The sequence below is a fragment of the Neopelma chrysocephalum genome, unplaced genomic scaffold (assembly GCF_003984885.1).
Source record: "Neopelma chrysocephalum unplaced genomic scaffold, ASM398488v2 Primary Assembly neopelma1_69, whole genome shotgun sequence".
Lineage (NCBI taxonomy): Eukaryota > Metazoa > Chordata > Aves > Passeriformes > Pipridae > Neopelma > Neopelma chrysocephalum.
The window spans coordinates 2,438,763-2,455,680 of record NW_020897729.1 but is presented as its reverse complement, the minus strand read 5'-3'; the positions used below and the strand labels follow the sequence as shown (position 1 = coordinate 2,455,680).

Sequence of the window (16,918 nt, the reverse complement as noted above, 5' to 3'; positions counted from 1 at the left end):
TTGTGCCTCAGCATCCCCAGGGAGGCAGGGCCAGGATGCAGGGAGGGGATGCTCACACTGGGAACCTCCCTCTGGGGCTATTTCAAGGGGAACTTGCCAGCCCTTGGGACTCCCTCCATCCTCCTGCCCTTCCCTTACCATCAGCCCTCCATCTCTTTGTGATCCCATTGAGGGCCTTCCCCCCATCCCTGCTTCAAGGGGGCTTGGCACACCGGACACCCACTGATGGGAAATGAAGGGAAGCAGTGTGGGTGCCATTTCCAGGCTGGTGACGCTTGACCTTTTGGAGCTGGAGTGGTGTGGGTGGTACCCACCTCTGCCCTGCAGGCGCCCGGCTGCCAGAGCAATGCCAGGCAGGCTGGTGGTGCCAGACCCAGCACTGCCCCAGGCTCCTGGGTGTAGCCAGTCTGTGGGTGTAGCCAGTCTGTGGGTGTAGCTGGGCTGTGGGATACACAGTGGCCTCTGTCCCTTCAGAGAGGTCCCAGTGTGCCAGCGTCCAGCTCCTGCCCCTTCCCTCCTGCTCCCAGACTTCTAGGGGCTTTCCCTCAAGTATCTGGGCAAATAGCCCAGTTCTTCCCAACCAGTCATTGCCTCCACAGGGACCTTGGGAAAACAGCCTGTAAACAGGCAGATGGAGAGCGTGAGTCACAGTGACCGAGAGAGAAATAAATGCATGAGGGGAATTTGCAGCGTGCATTGGGTCATGGGGATGAATCCAGCCTCTCCCAGTGATGGTGAGTGGCTGGCATGTAGGTGCTCTCCTGTGGAGCCAGCTGTCCCAGGAAGGGGTGATTATCGCACCGACAGGACTGTGTCCAGACAAGCTGCAAAACAAGTCCAGCCCTCCTTCCCCAGCAAGATCACCCCCTAATCCTTTCCACTTTCATCCCAAGGGATGAGCAGTTGCTTCCCTGGAGGCAGCTGCATTTCAGCACGCAGCACCCTGCCCGTAGAGCCATGCAGATCACTTCCCTGCTGAAAGTCACCCCGCCGTGGCTATTTTTGGCTGCCGGCGGGGCCGGAGGAGCTGGCTCTCTCCCAGCCGCTGCAGCGCACCCCGTTTGGAATTACGTCTTACGTGGTGGGTAGCGCTTGGGTGAACAGGCTGCCTCCAGCATCCCGTTCCCTGCTGCCAAGTACCTGCCAGCTCCCTCACCCCTGCGTAAAGCAAGAGTGCGATCTAGTGGCTAATCCCACCGGGGACACCGAGGATGCTGGGGATTAACTTCTGCAAAGGCCTCCGGTGACACTGGTCACCCCTCTGAGCGTCGCCTCACCATCCCAGCTCGGGGACTGGTAGCCCAGGGTGGTGAGGGGTTTATCCAGGGTCCAAAAAAGCTGTGCTTTTCCCTGGCCTCACTTGAGGCTGGAGGCACATCCAGGGCCAGGAGCCACAGGAGAGGGTGTGCAGGGTCTGGGAGTGTTTGCCAGGGGGAGGGGTGCCCGCAGTGGGTGGGGGGAAGGATGCATCTCCCAGGGATGAAAGGTGCACGCTGGTTTGCCTGGGGGGCAGGAAGCATCTCACTCCAGATGCTTCACCCAGGACACGCACTCACCTGGCTGTACCCCTGGAGCACCCGGCCTAAACCTTTCCGTGCTTCTGCATCAAGAGCCGCTGCTGCCCTGTCCCCCACCGAGCATGAGCTCCGTGCCCTTCCCAGCATGGGGGGAGCCGGGGCGGGGTTGGTGCCCCCGGGCAGGGGTGGGGTGCGGCTGAGCCATGCGGAGGGTTTGGGTGGTGGTGGGTGGTACGTTGCCTCTTTTTGCCCCCCCGAGACCCCCGTGGGGTCCGGCGGGGGGTCATTTCCTTATTTTCCTCCCCCCCCCGTCGTTGGCTGCAGCGGGGGTGACGTCACTAAGATATGCTGATTTATTCACATTAACCCTTTTCCCGCGGGGCTCGGGGGCTCCCGGCGAGACGGTGGCTGCGGGTGGGAGGGGAACCCGCCACTGACCCAGCCCCTCCGGCCTGGGGTCCCCCCGCGAACGGCCCCTAGCTCCCTCCCTGCCCCGCGGGTTGCCGTGGGAACCGCACCGGGCTCCTGATGTCACCAGGAATGTTGCTACGCGACCGGTCCGCTCGCCCATCCCCGTGTGAGGTCACTGTCGCTATGGCGACGGGCCGGTGAGACGGAGGAGGGGGATGCGGGGCCTCCCCCGGGACCGGAGGGCGGCCCCAGGGGCGGTCCCCCTACGTACCCCCGAGCGGGGGGCGGGCACGAAGGCGGGGAGAGTGGTGTACCCCCCGGGGAGCCGCAAAAGCTTCGCATTTAAACAGTGAAAAAAGGAAAATAAAGCTTCTTTTTTTTGTTTTGGCTTGTCCCGAGATATTATTTTTAGAAATCCTGGCGGAAAAGCTGCCTGCGTCGGGAACGTCCTCTTGTTCCACGGGAAATGTGCTTCCATGGGAAATGTGCTTCCCCGTGGAAACAGGCAGCGGTGGAGCTGGGCTCCATGGGGAGTGTGCACGGGTTGGCAGGGTGGGCTTGGGGCAGTGGGGCCCACTTGGGGGGCTTGGCCACGTCCCGGCACTGCAGCCCATTTTCCACTCTGGTTCCAGTCCCCGTGACTGCTGAAAAGCTGTGGATTTTACATCTCTCCAGCTTGCATTCCTGCTGGAGGCAATTTATTCCTAAACCCTGACATCTGCTCCATGGAAAGCAACGGAGCTGCTCCTTCCGAGGCACAAATCCCTGCTCCTGTCCTGCCACTGTCTCTGGGACCACGGCCAGGCCAGGCACCATCGCAGCCAGTGGCTTTGTTCAGCTGGCGTGGCAGCAGTGGACCCATGGGCATGACCACTCACTGCCCCTTTTCCCTGGGGACCTGCCCCATCCCTCCACCCTGCCACCCCTGAGCCTGCTGCCTGCTCCAGTGATCCTGCTGGCCATGAAGCCACAGGGATTAGCAGCTTCCTCTGGACGGGGATTTAGCCAAAGCTACTTAGAGCTGTGCCAGGCAGGCAGCAGCCAGCTTGGGTGGATAGAGGGAGACAGGGAAAGCCAGGATATGCAGCTTGAGCCCTTCTAAGGATGCTGAGTGGGAAAGGGGTTTCCTGGGGTTAGTAGCTGAGCACCTCTTCTTGAAACCTTGGGTTTGGCCAAACTCGGTGTCCTGCAGCGTCTTCCTTTGCTCCAGTGAGCCCTCAGCCTCCGTGTTATTTCCCAAGCCTTGTGGAGACCTTTGAGCCAAATATCCATCCTGCACAGGAGGGACAGAGAGGACAGAGGGACGGGGAAGGGGCAGATGCTGCTCGCATGGCGCTGCCAGTCAAGATGTAGGACAAGAGCTGGCAGATGGAGATGGGCAGACGGAGGAGCGTGAGGCTGCACCAAGACACTGTTTGCTGTGATGGGATCTTGGCTCGCTGCTGCTTAAACAGCTGCTGAGCTTGCTGGGGCTGGGGAGCTGCAGGACTCCAGAGGGAGGAAGGGAGGACATGGGGACAGGGAGCGCGGGTGACTCCCCAGGGAAATGGGCAGCTGGGGAGAGAGCAGGGAAAGGTTTTCTGCTGAAGTTATGGAGATGAGGGGTCTGGCTGGAGCTATGGCTGGGGGATGGAGCAGGGGGTGGAGGGGCCTCACAGCCCTGTCTGTGACACATGCCAGTCCCGATGGCACAGGGAGCACCCTGTGCATTGCTGCTCTGTTGGACCCCTGGGCCCACTGCAGAGACAAACAAGGAAAGCTCCCCACTGGGCCTGTGCAAACTTTGCAGCAGGTCAAGCTGAGGGCAGTGGAAAGCCTCGACTGTGCTGAAGCACATGGGCAAAGGGGGAGCTCCATCAGAGGGACACTGAACAAACCCTGGGCTCCCCAGAGTCCCCTCTGGAGGCCTCATGCTCTACTAATGCATGTTGCCTTTTGGGAGGAGGCTCAGAGGAAAATCTGGCTGCAATGAAGGGAGCGGAAGGATATCCTGTATTCCTTGGGAAGAGTTCAGTGGAGTCTCCAAGGGAATCCTGGCCTGCAGCAGCCAGCCCGGAGCACAAGGCTGCACTGGGGATGGAGAAGAGCCTGGCTGCCCACTGACAAGTTTGGGGACTAATCCTGCTGGTGCTGAGCTTGTGCAGGATCTGCTGGGACTCTCACATAGCCTGTGGTTTAATCCAGGTGATTTGTAGGCTTGCCATTATTGCAAGCCCTCTGTGATGTCTTCAGCCTGTCTCCTGCTCCTCACCCCAACTATTGTGGGACAGGACAGTCAAAACCCTCATCTGCCAGATCCCAAACAAGGAATCCCAGTCTTCACTGAGCAGCCCCCAGATGCCCTGCCAGCTGCTCAAGGATAGGACCTGTCCCTCTGGCCCCCGCTCCCCTGCATCCACCTCCTCCACTCACTGCTTCCCTCCTTCCCAGGGGAGGGGGCTGTGGTTTGTCTGGAGGATGGGGAGGTGGGACGCTCTGCCCCTGCTGCAGGGAGCATGTGCCAGGCACGGTGGCTCTGTGCTCACCTGAGCCAGGTGAGGCTTGTAGAGAGGTGACAGAATATGAGACCAGGGGATGAAGCAGAGAAACAAGGATCACGTTTTAGACACCTCCCTTCTGTTTTACACCTGAGGCAAAAGCAGGAGCATCCAAAGCTGGAGGGATGCTGAGAGTAGCTGCTCGCAGGGAGCTGCTGCACAGCTCTTACCCTCGAGTGGAGCACTGCCAAGAAAGACATCATTGCTCCCAGATGCAGGATCACACAACTCTAAGGCTCGGAGACTGGGTCCTGCCATGCCACTGCGGCTGGGGACACTGCTCCAAGTCTGGTGCCATCGTGTGGACACACGACACTTTCACAAATCCCTTGTCCCTTTCCTCGGTGGAGGGACTGAGCTTGGCAGTGCTGCTTTCCTGGGCTGTCCTGAACACCAGGGAGTTTTACGTCCCACTCCCACCACCCCAAATCTCCCAAAATCTTGTCCTCTGCCTGCATCTTCCCCTCAGCCACCAGCGCTGTGCCCCCTCCTTCCCCACCCCATCATCCCTACTGCTGTACCCAAGCTGCTCTGGCCACCCCCAAACTGTGACTACATTAAGGAGTGAAGCACCTCCTGATCTGGTGAGGAACCCCCCAAATTCCCTTGACGATGGAAAGGGAGGCAATAAATGACCACAAGTGGCCAGACATGGAAAGATGTGATGGGACTGGAGGGCGGGGGGGATATGCTCTGCCCCCCAAGTCCCAAGAGAGGATCTCTGCCACATGAGAACTTTCTCCCCCTATTTGACCTTCTTTTTCCCCTCATTTCATATTCCTTCTTCCCCATTTTCCAGCGAACTCTTCCCCATGGACAAGCCCAGACCTGCTCCAGGCCTCCCTTTCCCCAGGGGGTCGCCATGTCAGCATGTCCCCAGGGTGCCCCCCTCACCGTGCCCAGCCAAGGGGGTCCCTGGGGGCTGCAGTGAGTGCATACAACGCGACCCCCACCCCTCCAGCCTACCACGCGGGTGCGGGCGAATACCTGTCCTGCCCGGGAGCCTTACGCCAGCAGGGTGGCCAGTGGTGGCCCGTGGCTGGGACACGCCGGACTTCACACGTGTTCCCACCAGAGGGAGCCAAAATGCCACGAATCGCGGGCACGACCGCCCATCATCGCGGCGTCGGGGCGCACGGACACGCCACAGCCCCAGGAGGCCGGGCGGAGCTGTCACCCCTCCGCGCGGTTTGTAAATGCCACGAAACCGCCTTCCAGCCGCCACACACCCCGGGGAGAGAAAATCCGTGTGTCTGTCTCTGTCGGGGGCTCGCAGCCCCAATCTCGAGGGCCTGCACCCCCTTACCAAAGCTCTCCTCCAGCCCAGCTCCCTGTGCAGCGAATTTGAGGCCAGATGTGTCCGAAAACAGCGGCTGTGGCAGCAAAGAGGGTGCTCCCCGCACCTTGGGGCGGCCCCAAATCCCTGCTCTGACCAGTGAATTTCCCCCACTTCAAACCATCACCCAGCACCACATCCAAACCCAGAGTAGGGATGCAGCAGCTCTGCTCTGGTCACTTTATGGTGGATGTAAATATCATAAATTAATGCAGGCATAAAGCATCAGAAAGGGAGGGTTTGAAATGATGCTCCTGGCGCTCTTGGAACTCTTGGAATGAACGGCAGCTCGTGGCGTCACACCAGAAGCTTTCTCATTCACACCTTGTCGTTCCCCAGGTTTGGGTAGTGTTGGACACATTATTGGTGGGAAAAGGGAGCAGGATGGAAATAACCTGCCAGATGGGGACTGGAGATGGGTGGAGTGAGAGATAGAGAAGAAATATTACAGCCAATGCTGTGTGACGTCAGAGGAAAGTCCCTCCCTTTTGCCCAGCATTTGCTTGTTTATTTAAAGCCCGTCATTAGTGGCAGCCGTGTGGAATGGGATTCACACCAGTCCTGGCTGAATTAGGTGCCACGTTTTGACTATGTGTCTAATGCACTAAAGTCCTCTCCAAATTCCTGCTTTCCACTAAATACTGCTGCTGTCTTCATCAGCTTCTGGAAGCCCCAGACCCTCACCTGCATGAGGGAAATTTTGGGTACATCAGAGGCTGGGGCTGAGAGCAGGAGGCTGCCATGGTGTCAGCAAGAATGAGAGAGGCTCTGGGCCAGGGAAAATCATGGAATAAATGGGATCTGGGCCAAATTCAGGCAGACAGTGCCAGGCTGCCAGGCAGCACTTCTGCCAGAACAGTCTGGCACAGCCGGGGAGAGGAAATCCCAGCCAGACCTGGCATTTAATCCTGACTTCCTGATGGAGAGGCTGAAAATGTTCAGCTCCTGGGGACTTTGGGCATGGAAGCAAACAGAGGCCAAGAGACATCTAGGAGGCCACCAAGCCTGGCTGGAAAACCCAATCAAGGCCATCGGGGAGCCATTATGGGTTGATTTTGTGCTCCAGACCCTCCCAGCAGTCCCAGAGATGCTGGAAGCAGGGTGTGCATGCCCCAAGCCTTGTGAGACAGCTGGGATGGGGAAAGGTGCCTGCCCATCTGGGAAACACTTCAAGGAGGGAAGAGAGGAGAAAACAGGAATTTCCTTGGAACTGCTGCAGCAGGCAGGGACAGAGAGGAAAACTGAGACACAGGAGAGTGGATTGGTGGGATGGGGTGAGGCAGGATGGTTGAAACATGTGGATGCACAGCTGTCCCCAACCCTCTCCTATAGATTTGCTGGTGAGGGTGGAATTAGGCTGGTGGCTGGCAAGTGGAGGGTTAACCCAGCCCATCCCTTTACCCAGGTGCTGCCCAGCCTGGCAGAGAGGTGGGTGGTCCCAGGACTATAAAGGGGCTAATAGGGGAGAAGGGCTAACAGGGCAGGAAGGCTAATAGGGTCTCCATATTTGAAAAGGAGGCAGCATCAGGGCTGTGATGGGGTCTGGGCAGAAGTGGGAGTGAGTGTGAGTGTGTGAGTGTGTGAGTGAGTGAGTGAGTGTGAGTGAGTGAGTGTGTGTGTGTGTGTGTGTGTGTGTAGCCATCCCAGAGCCTATTCCCAGGTTTGGGAGTGTACTGTGGCATGTGGGACAGTCTGTATGGAGGACTGGCAGCACCCTTGGCTTGCCAGCTGGATAGGGAGGTGCAGGGGCCTCACTGGGAGCCCTGAGCCCAGCTCTTCCAGGAGGTCCCCCACTTTACCATTATAGGGTCCATAGTCGGTTGAAATGCTGTGGGTGTGATATTTCAGGTGACAGGTTAGTGTGACCCTCTCCAAAGCCTTCCCACCTCTCCCACCTGCCCCATTGAACTTTTCTTGTGCCCTGGGGGAGGATGCTGCAGATGTGGGGAGGGCTCCCTGCCCTTCTCCCCAAAGCAGCCACTCTCTTACCCCCAGCTCTTTGTTCTCCCAGTGAACCAGTAAAGGCACCAGCAACCAGTGCAAGATACTCCCACCCTCCCCAGTCACCAGCTGTCATACTGAAAAGGAATAAAGCAATAAGGAAAATTGCAGTATCATTAATGTGATGATTAAATTGGTGTCTGGGGGTGTCAGCATGAAGAACAAGGCACTCGCAGCAGACCTCATCCCTGCCATTGCCATGGTCCTGTCCCTCAGCCCTATCCCATCCCATCCCAGACCTGGGAGATCCTCATTTGCAAATTACTTCCAGGGCAAGTGCTGCAGATCCTGCATTGACTTTCTCTATCCTGCATCTCTATTTGCTGCCATGCTTATGTTTCATTGGGATGTTGTTGTAGCTGATTGAGGTTTTTTTATGACTATAGGTTTTGATTTTGACTTGGAGAGTGAATCACTACATGGCAAATGGAGCCCATCACAGAAATGTCATTTCCTCGCCTGGTATTCTTTGCAAATGAGGTTTTGCAGAGCTTGAGCAGCTCTTTTTCCTTCCAGCTGAAAGCTTCTTCCCAGGCCCATTTAAAGACTTATGAATTGGGTGCTGAGAGCTGTGCAGGGAATTAATATCTACCATGGCCCAGTGGGGGAGGTAACAAAAGTCTTGGCAATCAATCCTGGGAGACCTGGGGGGCATCTTAAATCAACCCAAAAAAGTGGCTCTGAACCAAGGGGAATGGAGAGAGCCATCCCTGTGCTATACCATGTAGTTACATATTTTTGGTAACTAAAAAAGGAGGAGACTTGGAAAGTAATAAAACCCACAAAGTGACTTCTTGATGCTTGGGAAAATGGCCTGGACCCATGCTCCATTGAAATGTGTTGAAGAGATTGTCTTGCTGGAGATGAAGTGGTCCCAAGCTCGTTATGTGTTGGCCAGGATGTTTCTAGCTGGCAAAATGTTACTTTGGGTGTTCCCTGGCTTGGCTGCGCTACTGAGCAAGGGAAGAACTGGTCTGGCCAGGTGCCGAGTCCCTGCTGCCCACTGAGTGTGCCACAGTCTTTGTCATAGGGCAGATTTCAGCCAAAACAAGGGATTTCCATCACAGCTTGTTTGCTGCCTCTGAGGCTGGCAGAGCACTCTGCTGCAGCCCTGGCACCTGCTGTGGGCTGCCTCTCATTCTCCCCAAAATGGAATTTTCCAGGTTAAGGAAAACATGGTAGTAGCTGTATCCTGGGCAGGGAGCTGAGTGCTACAAGACCTCTCTTCTTGCATCTGGATCTCTCCTCTCCAGGTACAAAATGCCACCTGCATTGCCATGGAGCAGCATCAGATAGAAGCTGAAGGAGGTGGCAAGGAGGTGGCAAGGGGGAGGCAGGAAAACAGTGTGTTATTAGTCAAGCCCTGGCTGACAGACACATCCACAGCTTGGGGTGAAATAATCTGATCCTTTTCTGATCTTGGGTGATTCACCCCGGCCTCAGTAGAAAAACATGGTCCCCAGCCTCATGCTAGATGGAGGACACAGTGCTGGGACCGTGCAACTTCTTGTCAGGGTGCCCTGGCTGCATCCAGCCCTCATCCCACTCCATCACTGTGCAGGGAGCACAGCCAAGGCAGCACCACCGGGCAACTTGGCCTGATGGGGACCTGCAAGAGCCCAGTGCTCCTGCCAGATGAAAAAGCACTTCAAGTGTGTGCCAGCCCTGATTAGCAAACTTATGGTTGCCATGGGGCCTGAATACCTGCTCACAGAGTGCCTGACTTTCCTGTCCCCCCAGCAGACCTGGGGGACACATGCCTGCTGCAGGATGGCACGGAGGGGACAAGCAACTGTTCATGCCTCAGTTTTCCTCCTGGATGCAGTGTCACTCTGGCTTGGTGGCTTTTTGTGCTCAGGACCAGAGGTTGTTAATTAAAACTGCAAAGTGGGGGAAGAAGCAGGGACGGAGCATAGACAGCTCTAAAAGGCTGTGCTGGGCTGCCCTGCAATTACTGTGATGCACTCTTGAAAAGAGCCAGGAGTGGATGCAGTTGGTTATTAGGGCTGTGCCTCTCAAGCTTCAAAACTGCTGTTTGTCTTCACTTTTGGCCTCTTAATTCTCCTGGAAATGCTGCAGAGCTGTGCTTTCTCAACTTCTGTGTGCCAACCTTAACCCCCCTGTGGAGGGACCCAGCTACCAGTAGGGACAACCTCCACACTGGCTGGTTCACTGGGAGGGATGGGTCTACATCAGGGAGCAGGAGCAATTTTAGCCTAACCCAGAGACAGTCTGGCCATGGAGATGGCTGGGATGTGGCTGACAGATCGTGGGGAGGAGCAGGTTTTGCTGTGCTGCTCGTCATTCCCCTTGCTACCTCCCCAGGCAGGGTTAATATAATAAAATACCTGATAAGGGGAATAGGTTGAAGGATCATGCTCCCATGTGCAGTTCACCCTCTTTTAAGCAGTGAGGGAGCAGAAGTGGAAGAGGGGTTGTCACCTCCTTGTCATTTGGTTTATCAGAAAATTGAAAAAGAGTTTGGATCATTCTGACTGGATCATCACATTAGACGTGTGGGGCCTCAGAGGTGGGGTGTAGCAAGAAACACAGATCCAAGGGAAAGAAGTGATGTGCAGTCAGTCCCTGAGAGCTACCAACTCTTCTCAAAGAGATGACAGAAGGTAGGGGGGGAGCAGCTGTTGAGGCCCCAGTTATGTGGGATGCTCGAGCAGGCTGATGCAAGTGATGGAGGCAAAGGGAGAAGGACCCCATGTCTGGTGGTTCTGGTGTCCCAGGAAAACTGGGGCTGGGAGAGCTGGACTGTGGGTCATAAGTGGGACAGAGAGGTCTGTTGCCACCTGAAAGTCAGGATCTGACAACCTGGGGAGGGATGGGTAAAGCTGTGGTTCAGCTCTGAGTAAACCAAGCTCTGTTTGCTCCTTGCTCACCATCCTTACTATGTGCCTGCTGTCTTCAGCTAGGAAAGGAGACTTTAGGGAAACAGATGTTGAAGTTTGTCAAGAGCTCAGCAGCATCTCCATTGCTTTGCTCCAACCCAAGAAACCTCCAAACATCTCAGTCCCAGCAGATATCCCCTAATGCTCCAGGAAGTGCAGGACAAATGAGCCATGGGGGTCCCTGCAGGGACAAGGACAGAGGTGCAGAGCTCAGGGGGCTCCCCAGGGCTGCCCTGCAGCAAAGCCTGGGCGTGGATGAGGTACGAGACAGGGGTGGGAGGCATTGTGGCTGCATGCAGGGAACTGCCCCAAGGGTGGGGAGATGGCTGTGTAACTGCACAGAGCTTGGGGAACAGCTGGGACTGCGCTGGGAGCTGGCTCATCAGGGTGAGTGTTACCATTCTCATCAGGGTGGCCAGAAAACAGAAGGGACAGCTGAGGGATAGAAGGGAGAGAGATTTCCAGGAATGTTTCTTTCCCTGTTGCAATCCCTGAAGTGGGCTTGTGTTCAGGCTCCTTGTGCCTCAGCAGTACAGCACAACCTGTCTCTGCACTGGCACAGATCCGTCCTCTGCCTCAGGCATTCCCCAAGGAAAACAGCCTGTGCACTGTCTGGAGGCAGGGACAGAAATTCATGCCTTATTAGCTCCTGATTATGGCTTTGCCACACAGGGACTGTGACCTGCAACGTGCCACTTCCCTGGCACTGTCACCCATCCTGGCATCTGCTGAGCCAGTCCTGCTGAGTCCCTGCCAGCATCATCTGGCTGCTGTCCATGTGTTCTGTCCCAGCTGTCACCAGCACTGTGCCATAAACCCCTGTGTTACTGTCTCCATTTCCCCAAAGGGGATGAAGTTTCATTTCCTTCATTGCTTCCATAGGAGCAGGCAGCAACTCTTCTCCCTCTCCCTCACCATTTCAGACACTATTTCCAGCTTGTTGATTTCTTCCCTTGAGTAATGTCTTGTTTACACTCATTTACCCTCCAGCCCTTTGGCTTCAGCAATTCCTTTCCTCTGGGGAAAAAGATGATTTTCCGAGGAAAGTCATGTCTCAGGGCAGCCCTGGACAATTCCAGCCCTCAGTGTGTTTGCTCTGCCAGGTCCCTCTGCTTGATGCCTCTTTGCTGCTGTGAGCAGAGGTAGAGCCAGCTTAAGGCTACCAAGCCAGACCAGGGCTTTGATCGTCTTGCCCTGTCATCCCTCGCCTGCTCTGAAATTTCTTTGAGCAAAAGCATCGAGGGGTGAGTGCTGCTGCTCCCATCTGCTGTGTGCTCTGGCATCAGGAGGAGGATTTGGGAGTGCAGCACCCCAGGGGCAGTGTCCTGATGCTGGAGGCCAAGGGATCCAGTTAGCTCCTCACATCCTGGTCACAGGCGCCAGGCTCAGCAGTGCTGGGGCTCAGCCCGAGTGGGAGCGGGGAGCAAAGGTCTCTCCTGGTAAGTCTCTCCACGCTCCCTCTCCAAGATCCCTACACTGCCTGCTCGAATCCAGCCTCACCGGAGGCTCTTTCAGCTCCATCCTGCCCAGTTCAGCCTCTGTGCAGAGTGGGATGATGCTGGGATATGCTGAATGAGGAGGGTCCCGGGGTGCCAAAGCCCTTCAAGGTGTCATCCTCAGGGGGAACCGGGTCCACCTACGCCCTGCCACCCTCAGAGAGGATGAAGAGACCGATGCGTGTCCCTGTGCACACGGGCACCTGCCCGTCCCGTCCCGCGGGGTGGCAGTGCCCGCAGCCGTCGCACGGAGCGGCGGAGAGATTCGCAGCCGCCTCCCCCCTTACCCACTCCCCCCTTACTCACCCGCCGCCTCCTCCCCACCTCCGAGGGGTCGGGGCGGGCTGGAGAGCCTGGGGCCGGGGAGCCCCCGCCCCGCAGCCGACAGCCCTTCGCCTCCGCAAGGGGAGCGGGAGCCCGTGGGCTCCGCCGGCTCCAGGAGGGTCTCGGGCAGGTGCAGCACGTGGAGGAGAGAGGAGGCGCGGGTGGAGCGGGGACACGCATCCTCGACACGCTCCCGTGGGGCTCAGGAACGCGTGAGTACCTCTGTGTGCGCGTATCTGTGCGAGTGTGTGCGGGGGGCTGCGGGACGGCAAAGCGGGACTGCTCCTTGCGGCCGAGGGCTGCCAAAGGACGGGGTGCCCGCACGGAGGACAGGCTGGAGAGCAGACAGACTGGGAACGGGGAGGGAGCTGAGCCGGACACGGAGCAAGGGGCGATGCTGCGAGCGCAGCAACTTCCTCGCACCGAAGTGTGACGGGAGCCGGCTGGAGCCACCTGCTCCACGGGGGAGTGATTCGGGTGACCCAGGGGTTGCACATCTAGAAGTGGGGACACGCCAAGAAGCCGCAGGGTCCATCTGCATGTCCCCGGGATGAGCCCGGACAACTGGGCGCTGCACAGGCCCCCGCGCCCGGCAGTGCCAGGGCGGCAGCGGGGCTGATCGATGCTTTACTCACCACCGAGGCCATGCAAATGACAAATGCCCGCGTTGCGAAGGCTCCTGGCGGGGCTGGAGACGCCTGCCTGCACCGCCCTCCCCTGGGACTCTCGGAGTCAATGGAGTTTATTACTTTAACGTTATTTCCTCTCTCTCTGAGGAGCATCTTTTCGGCAGTGCTACGTTGCAGATGAGGAGCCAACCCCTGTCAGGAATAGAGGTCTCAGCACGGGGATTTGCCCAGCCAGCGGTGGGAAAGGAAACCCCCAGCACATCCCCTGCTCACCCGCCTGACTCTCAGCTCACAAAGAACAAGAGGGAGAAGGTGAATAAGGGCAGGCGGCTTCTCCGAGCTGAGCCGAGGGGAGAGCAGCCGCAAGATTTCGTTAGCCTGCCTCTTAAGGCAGTAAAGTCTCCATCCCCTCCCACACTCCCTCCCCAGCCTGACCCTGTCCGGCGCAGGGGTGGTGGGACCTCAGCCTTCAACTGGAGCTTCTCAACAAGCCGTAAGTCCTTCTTATGTTGGAAAATCAATTTTCCCTCAGCTGTTTTATGGTCGCCCTGCCAGCCCCTCTGCACAGCTGGTAGAATTGGAGCTGCAAGTGATTTTTGGGTTTGGCTTTTGGGGCTGTGTCCTGCTCTGCTTCCAGAGCCCTGCTGACATTTCCCTGATGGTGGGGCAAAGGGGCTAAGGTGGGCTGGGGAGCTGCCAGGGTTGTTTGTAGATGGGAAATTGGGCAAGAAGCACTTGGGAAGCCTGGAGGGAGGCTAGGTAGAGATTTTCCTCTGAGATTTTTGCCAAAGGAAAGGCTGTGGCTGGGGTAGGATGGGCACAAGGGTGCAGAGCAATGGTGATCAGCAGCACCCTGACAGTGGAGAGAGGGACAGAGGGAGCATGATTAGCAAAGGGGTTGGGAAAGCATCCCGCAAACCTCCCTGTCTCTCTGCAGCCATGAATCCTTACGTCAACTGCTCCAGTCCTGAGTTCCCCCTGTCCCAGCAAGACTTTCCTGTGGAGCCCATCAGTCCTGATCTCAGCAATAGGACTCATCCAGAGACCTTGTTTGACCCCAAGGATGCCAACCTGACGGAGGAGCAGCTGCGGGATAAGTACCTGGGGCCTCGACGGTCCAGCTTCTTTGTCCCAGTGTGTGTCATCTACCTGCTGATCTTCTCGGTGGGGGCTGTGGGCAACACACTCACCTGCATTGTCATCCTCCGGCACCGGTTCATGAGAACACCCACCAACTACTACCTGTTCAGCCTGGCCGTGTCCGACCTGCTGGTGCTGCTGCTGGGGATGCCGCTGGAGCTGTACGACATGTGGAGCAACTACCCCTTCCTGCTGGGTGCCAGTGGCTGCTATTTCAAGACGCTGCTCTTCGAGGCCGTTTGCTTCGCCTCCATCCTCAACGTCACAGCCCTGAGCGTGGAGCGCTACATCGCTGTGGTGCACCCGCTCAAAGCCAAGTACGTGGTGACCAGGAACCACGCCAAGAAGGTCATTGTCACCATCTGGGTCTTGTCAGTCATCTGTTCCATTCCCAACACCAGTCTCCATGGGCTGCAGCCTCTCTATGTGCCAGGCCGAGGGCGGGTGCCCGATTCAGAGATCTGCACCCTGGTGAAGCCACGCTTGACCTACAACCTCATCATCCAGATCACCACCATCATCTTCTTCTTCCTGCCCATGGGGACCATCAGTGTCCTCTATCTTCTTATCGGCCTGCAGCTCAAGAAAGAAAAGATGCTGGAAGCCTTGGGAGCCAAGACCAGCAGTAGCCGCCACTGCCACAAGAGCCAGGGGCAGAAGAAAGTCAAGAGGAGGCAGGTCACAAAGATGCTGTGTGAGTCAATGCTGGGGACAGCAGAGCCAGGGAGTATCTCCCAAGGCTGTGTTGTGAGGGTGCTGGGGGGAAACTGAGGCATGGACAGTCCAGAGCACTAAGGCTGGGTCATCCTGGAGGAAGGCTGTGGCTCTGGCTTGTGGGGTGTCAGGGCAAAGGTAGATCTGGTTGTTCCAGTACAGCATGAGGATTCTCATGACAGCTCCTTCCCAGCCATGAGACCTCCTCTCCTCAAGGAAAGTGCTGGGTGAGAAAGGGAAAGGAGTTGAGTTGGAATGGGAGAACCTGCTCCCCTTCCCCCAGCCCAGACCTCACATGCTGGTGGCAATGATGGGATTTCCCAGAGGGGGACCATTTCTGTCCAGCCCCACAGCCTCTGTGACTGTACAGGGGCAATGACCCAAGGCTGAACTGGAGCATCCTCTGTTCCCCTGCTCTGTGCTCTTGATCTCCTCCCCAGCACAGTCTCCACAGTGTCTGACCCCCTTCCAGCAGTGGGAGCTGGATGCTCATGGGTAGCTGTCTCTCCCCAGCATGCTGACCTCTGCATGCTCCTAGTCCCGTGATGGCACAGCAATGGCAGGTTGCCCAGCCCAGTCCAACAACAGGGCCAGAGCTGCTTCCCCACCACATCCCAGACAAGCGGTAACTCTGCTTCCCCTGGCACCAGGGCTGGGAGGGGGACAAAGGAGGACCTGTCCCTGCATGCCACAGAGGTGCATCGTGGCACAGGTATGGCAGAGCAGGGGGCCCCAGGACTACCTATACATTATCTCCTTTGCTTTCCATCAGCAGGGCTGGGTTATAAAAAAACCCCCAAAACCAGAGTACAAGGAAAGGTCACAAATAGCTCTTGCACCTTGGACTTTGCTGGTGAAGGTGGCAGGTTCCTGGGGGCTGGATGGGAATAGGGGGGTCCCAAAACTGTGCTGCATGGCCCCAGGGCTGTGGCAGGGCTGCTGCCTGCCAATGAGAAATGGAGATATGTGGCACAGGAAGCCCTGGAGCAGCCCTGGCAGGAGATGGTGGAAGGGAGATCCTGTCCAGACTTCCAAACCCCTCCATGACAAGTCCAAAAGGCACTGGAGGGACCTTTCCACTCTCTGTCTTCTTTTCTCTCTCACATTTTCAGTTGTTCTTTGCTATGGCCAAAGCTGAAATGGGGAAGTGCTTGGCCATGGACTGGAGGTCTCTGGTAAACCCCATCCCCCCAGTAACACTGGCTCCTCATCTCCCCACAGTCGTGCTGGTGGTGGTGTTCGGGATCTGCTGGGCTCCCTTCCACACCGACCGCCTCGTCTGGAGTTTTGTCTCCACCTGGACCAGCAACATGCTCCACATGTTCCAGTACGTCCACATCATCTCAGGTGTCTTCTTCTACCTGAGCTCGGCTGCCAACCCCATCCTCTACAACCTGATGTCCACCCGCTTCCGGGAGATGTTCAAGGAGGTGATGTGCCGCCCCGGCCACCGCCCGCCGTGGTCACGGAAATACTCGCCCAGCGTCACCCGCACCACCACCCGCAGCACCGAGTGCGAGCCCGTGCCCGGCACCAGCGGGCTGCCTCTCTCTGATGCCGAGGAGTACGAGCTGGAGGAGATGGAGAGGGGCCAGGCCACCATCCACACAGTGTCCCTCTGCTGAAGAGTGGGGAGACACGGAAGGACTGGGACCAGGTTTCCTCACCACCAGCATCCACATGACACTCATTCTGTGGTGGGAAGTGGGGCAGGAGTAATGAAGGGGTCCCTGACTCTCTGGGCTCATCCCACTGGGATGCAAAGGCCGGTTGTATCGATAGCACTGCTCCAGGGACATGGTGGCAGTGGCCATGCTGTGCCCTGGATGCATTGCACGCACTGTGCTCAGCACTAGGGCTGGCCAAGGCATCCCTTGTGGTGTGGGGACAGTTGATTTCTATGTCAGAGATAT

The 16,918-nt window shown here is 57.3% G+C and overlaps 1 protein-coding gene across 1 annotated transcript; it reads left to right on the top strand.

Moving 5' to 3' along the window:
• Window positions 1–13,485: 13,485 nt before the first annotated feature.
• NMUR1 (neuromedin U receptor 1) lies at window positions 13,486–16,630 on the top strand. Its single transcript, XM_027685900.1, has 3 exons — window positions 13,486–13,644; window positions 14,089–14,985; window positions 16,227–16,630. The coding sequence occupies exons 2-3, from the start codon at window positions 14,091–14,093 to the stop codon at window positions 16,628–16,630; spliced, it is 1,299 nt and encodes a 432-aa protein (XP_027541701.1). The 5' UTR covers window positions 13,486–13,644; window positions 14,089–14,090.
• Window positions 16,631–16,918: the final 288 nt, after the last annotated feature.

Excerpts from the sequence above, each read along its gene's own strand:
- NMUR1 (XM_027685900.1), top strand. The coding sequence starts at position 14,091 with ATGAATCCTTACGTCAACTGCTCCAGTCCTGAGTTCCCCCTGTCCCAG. Across the intron at positions 14,986-16,226 it reads GCAGGTCACAAAGATGCTGT|TCGTGCTGGTGGTGGTGTTC; the intron begins GTGAGTCAATGC and ends ATCTCCCCACAG.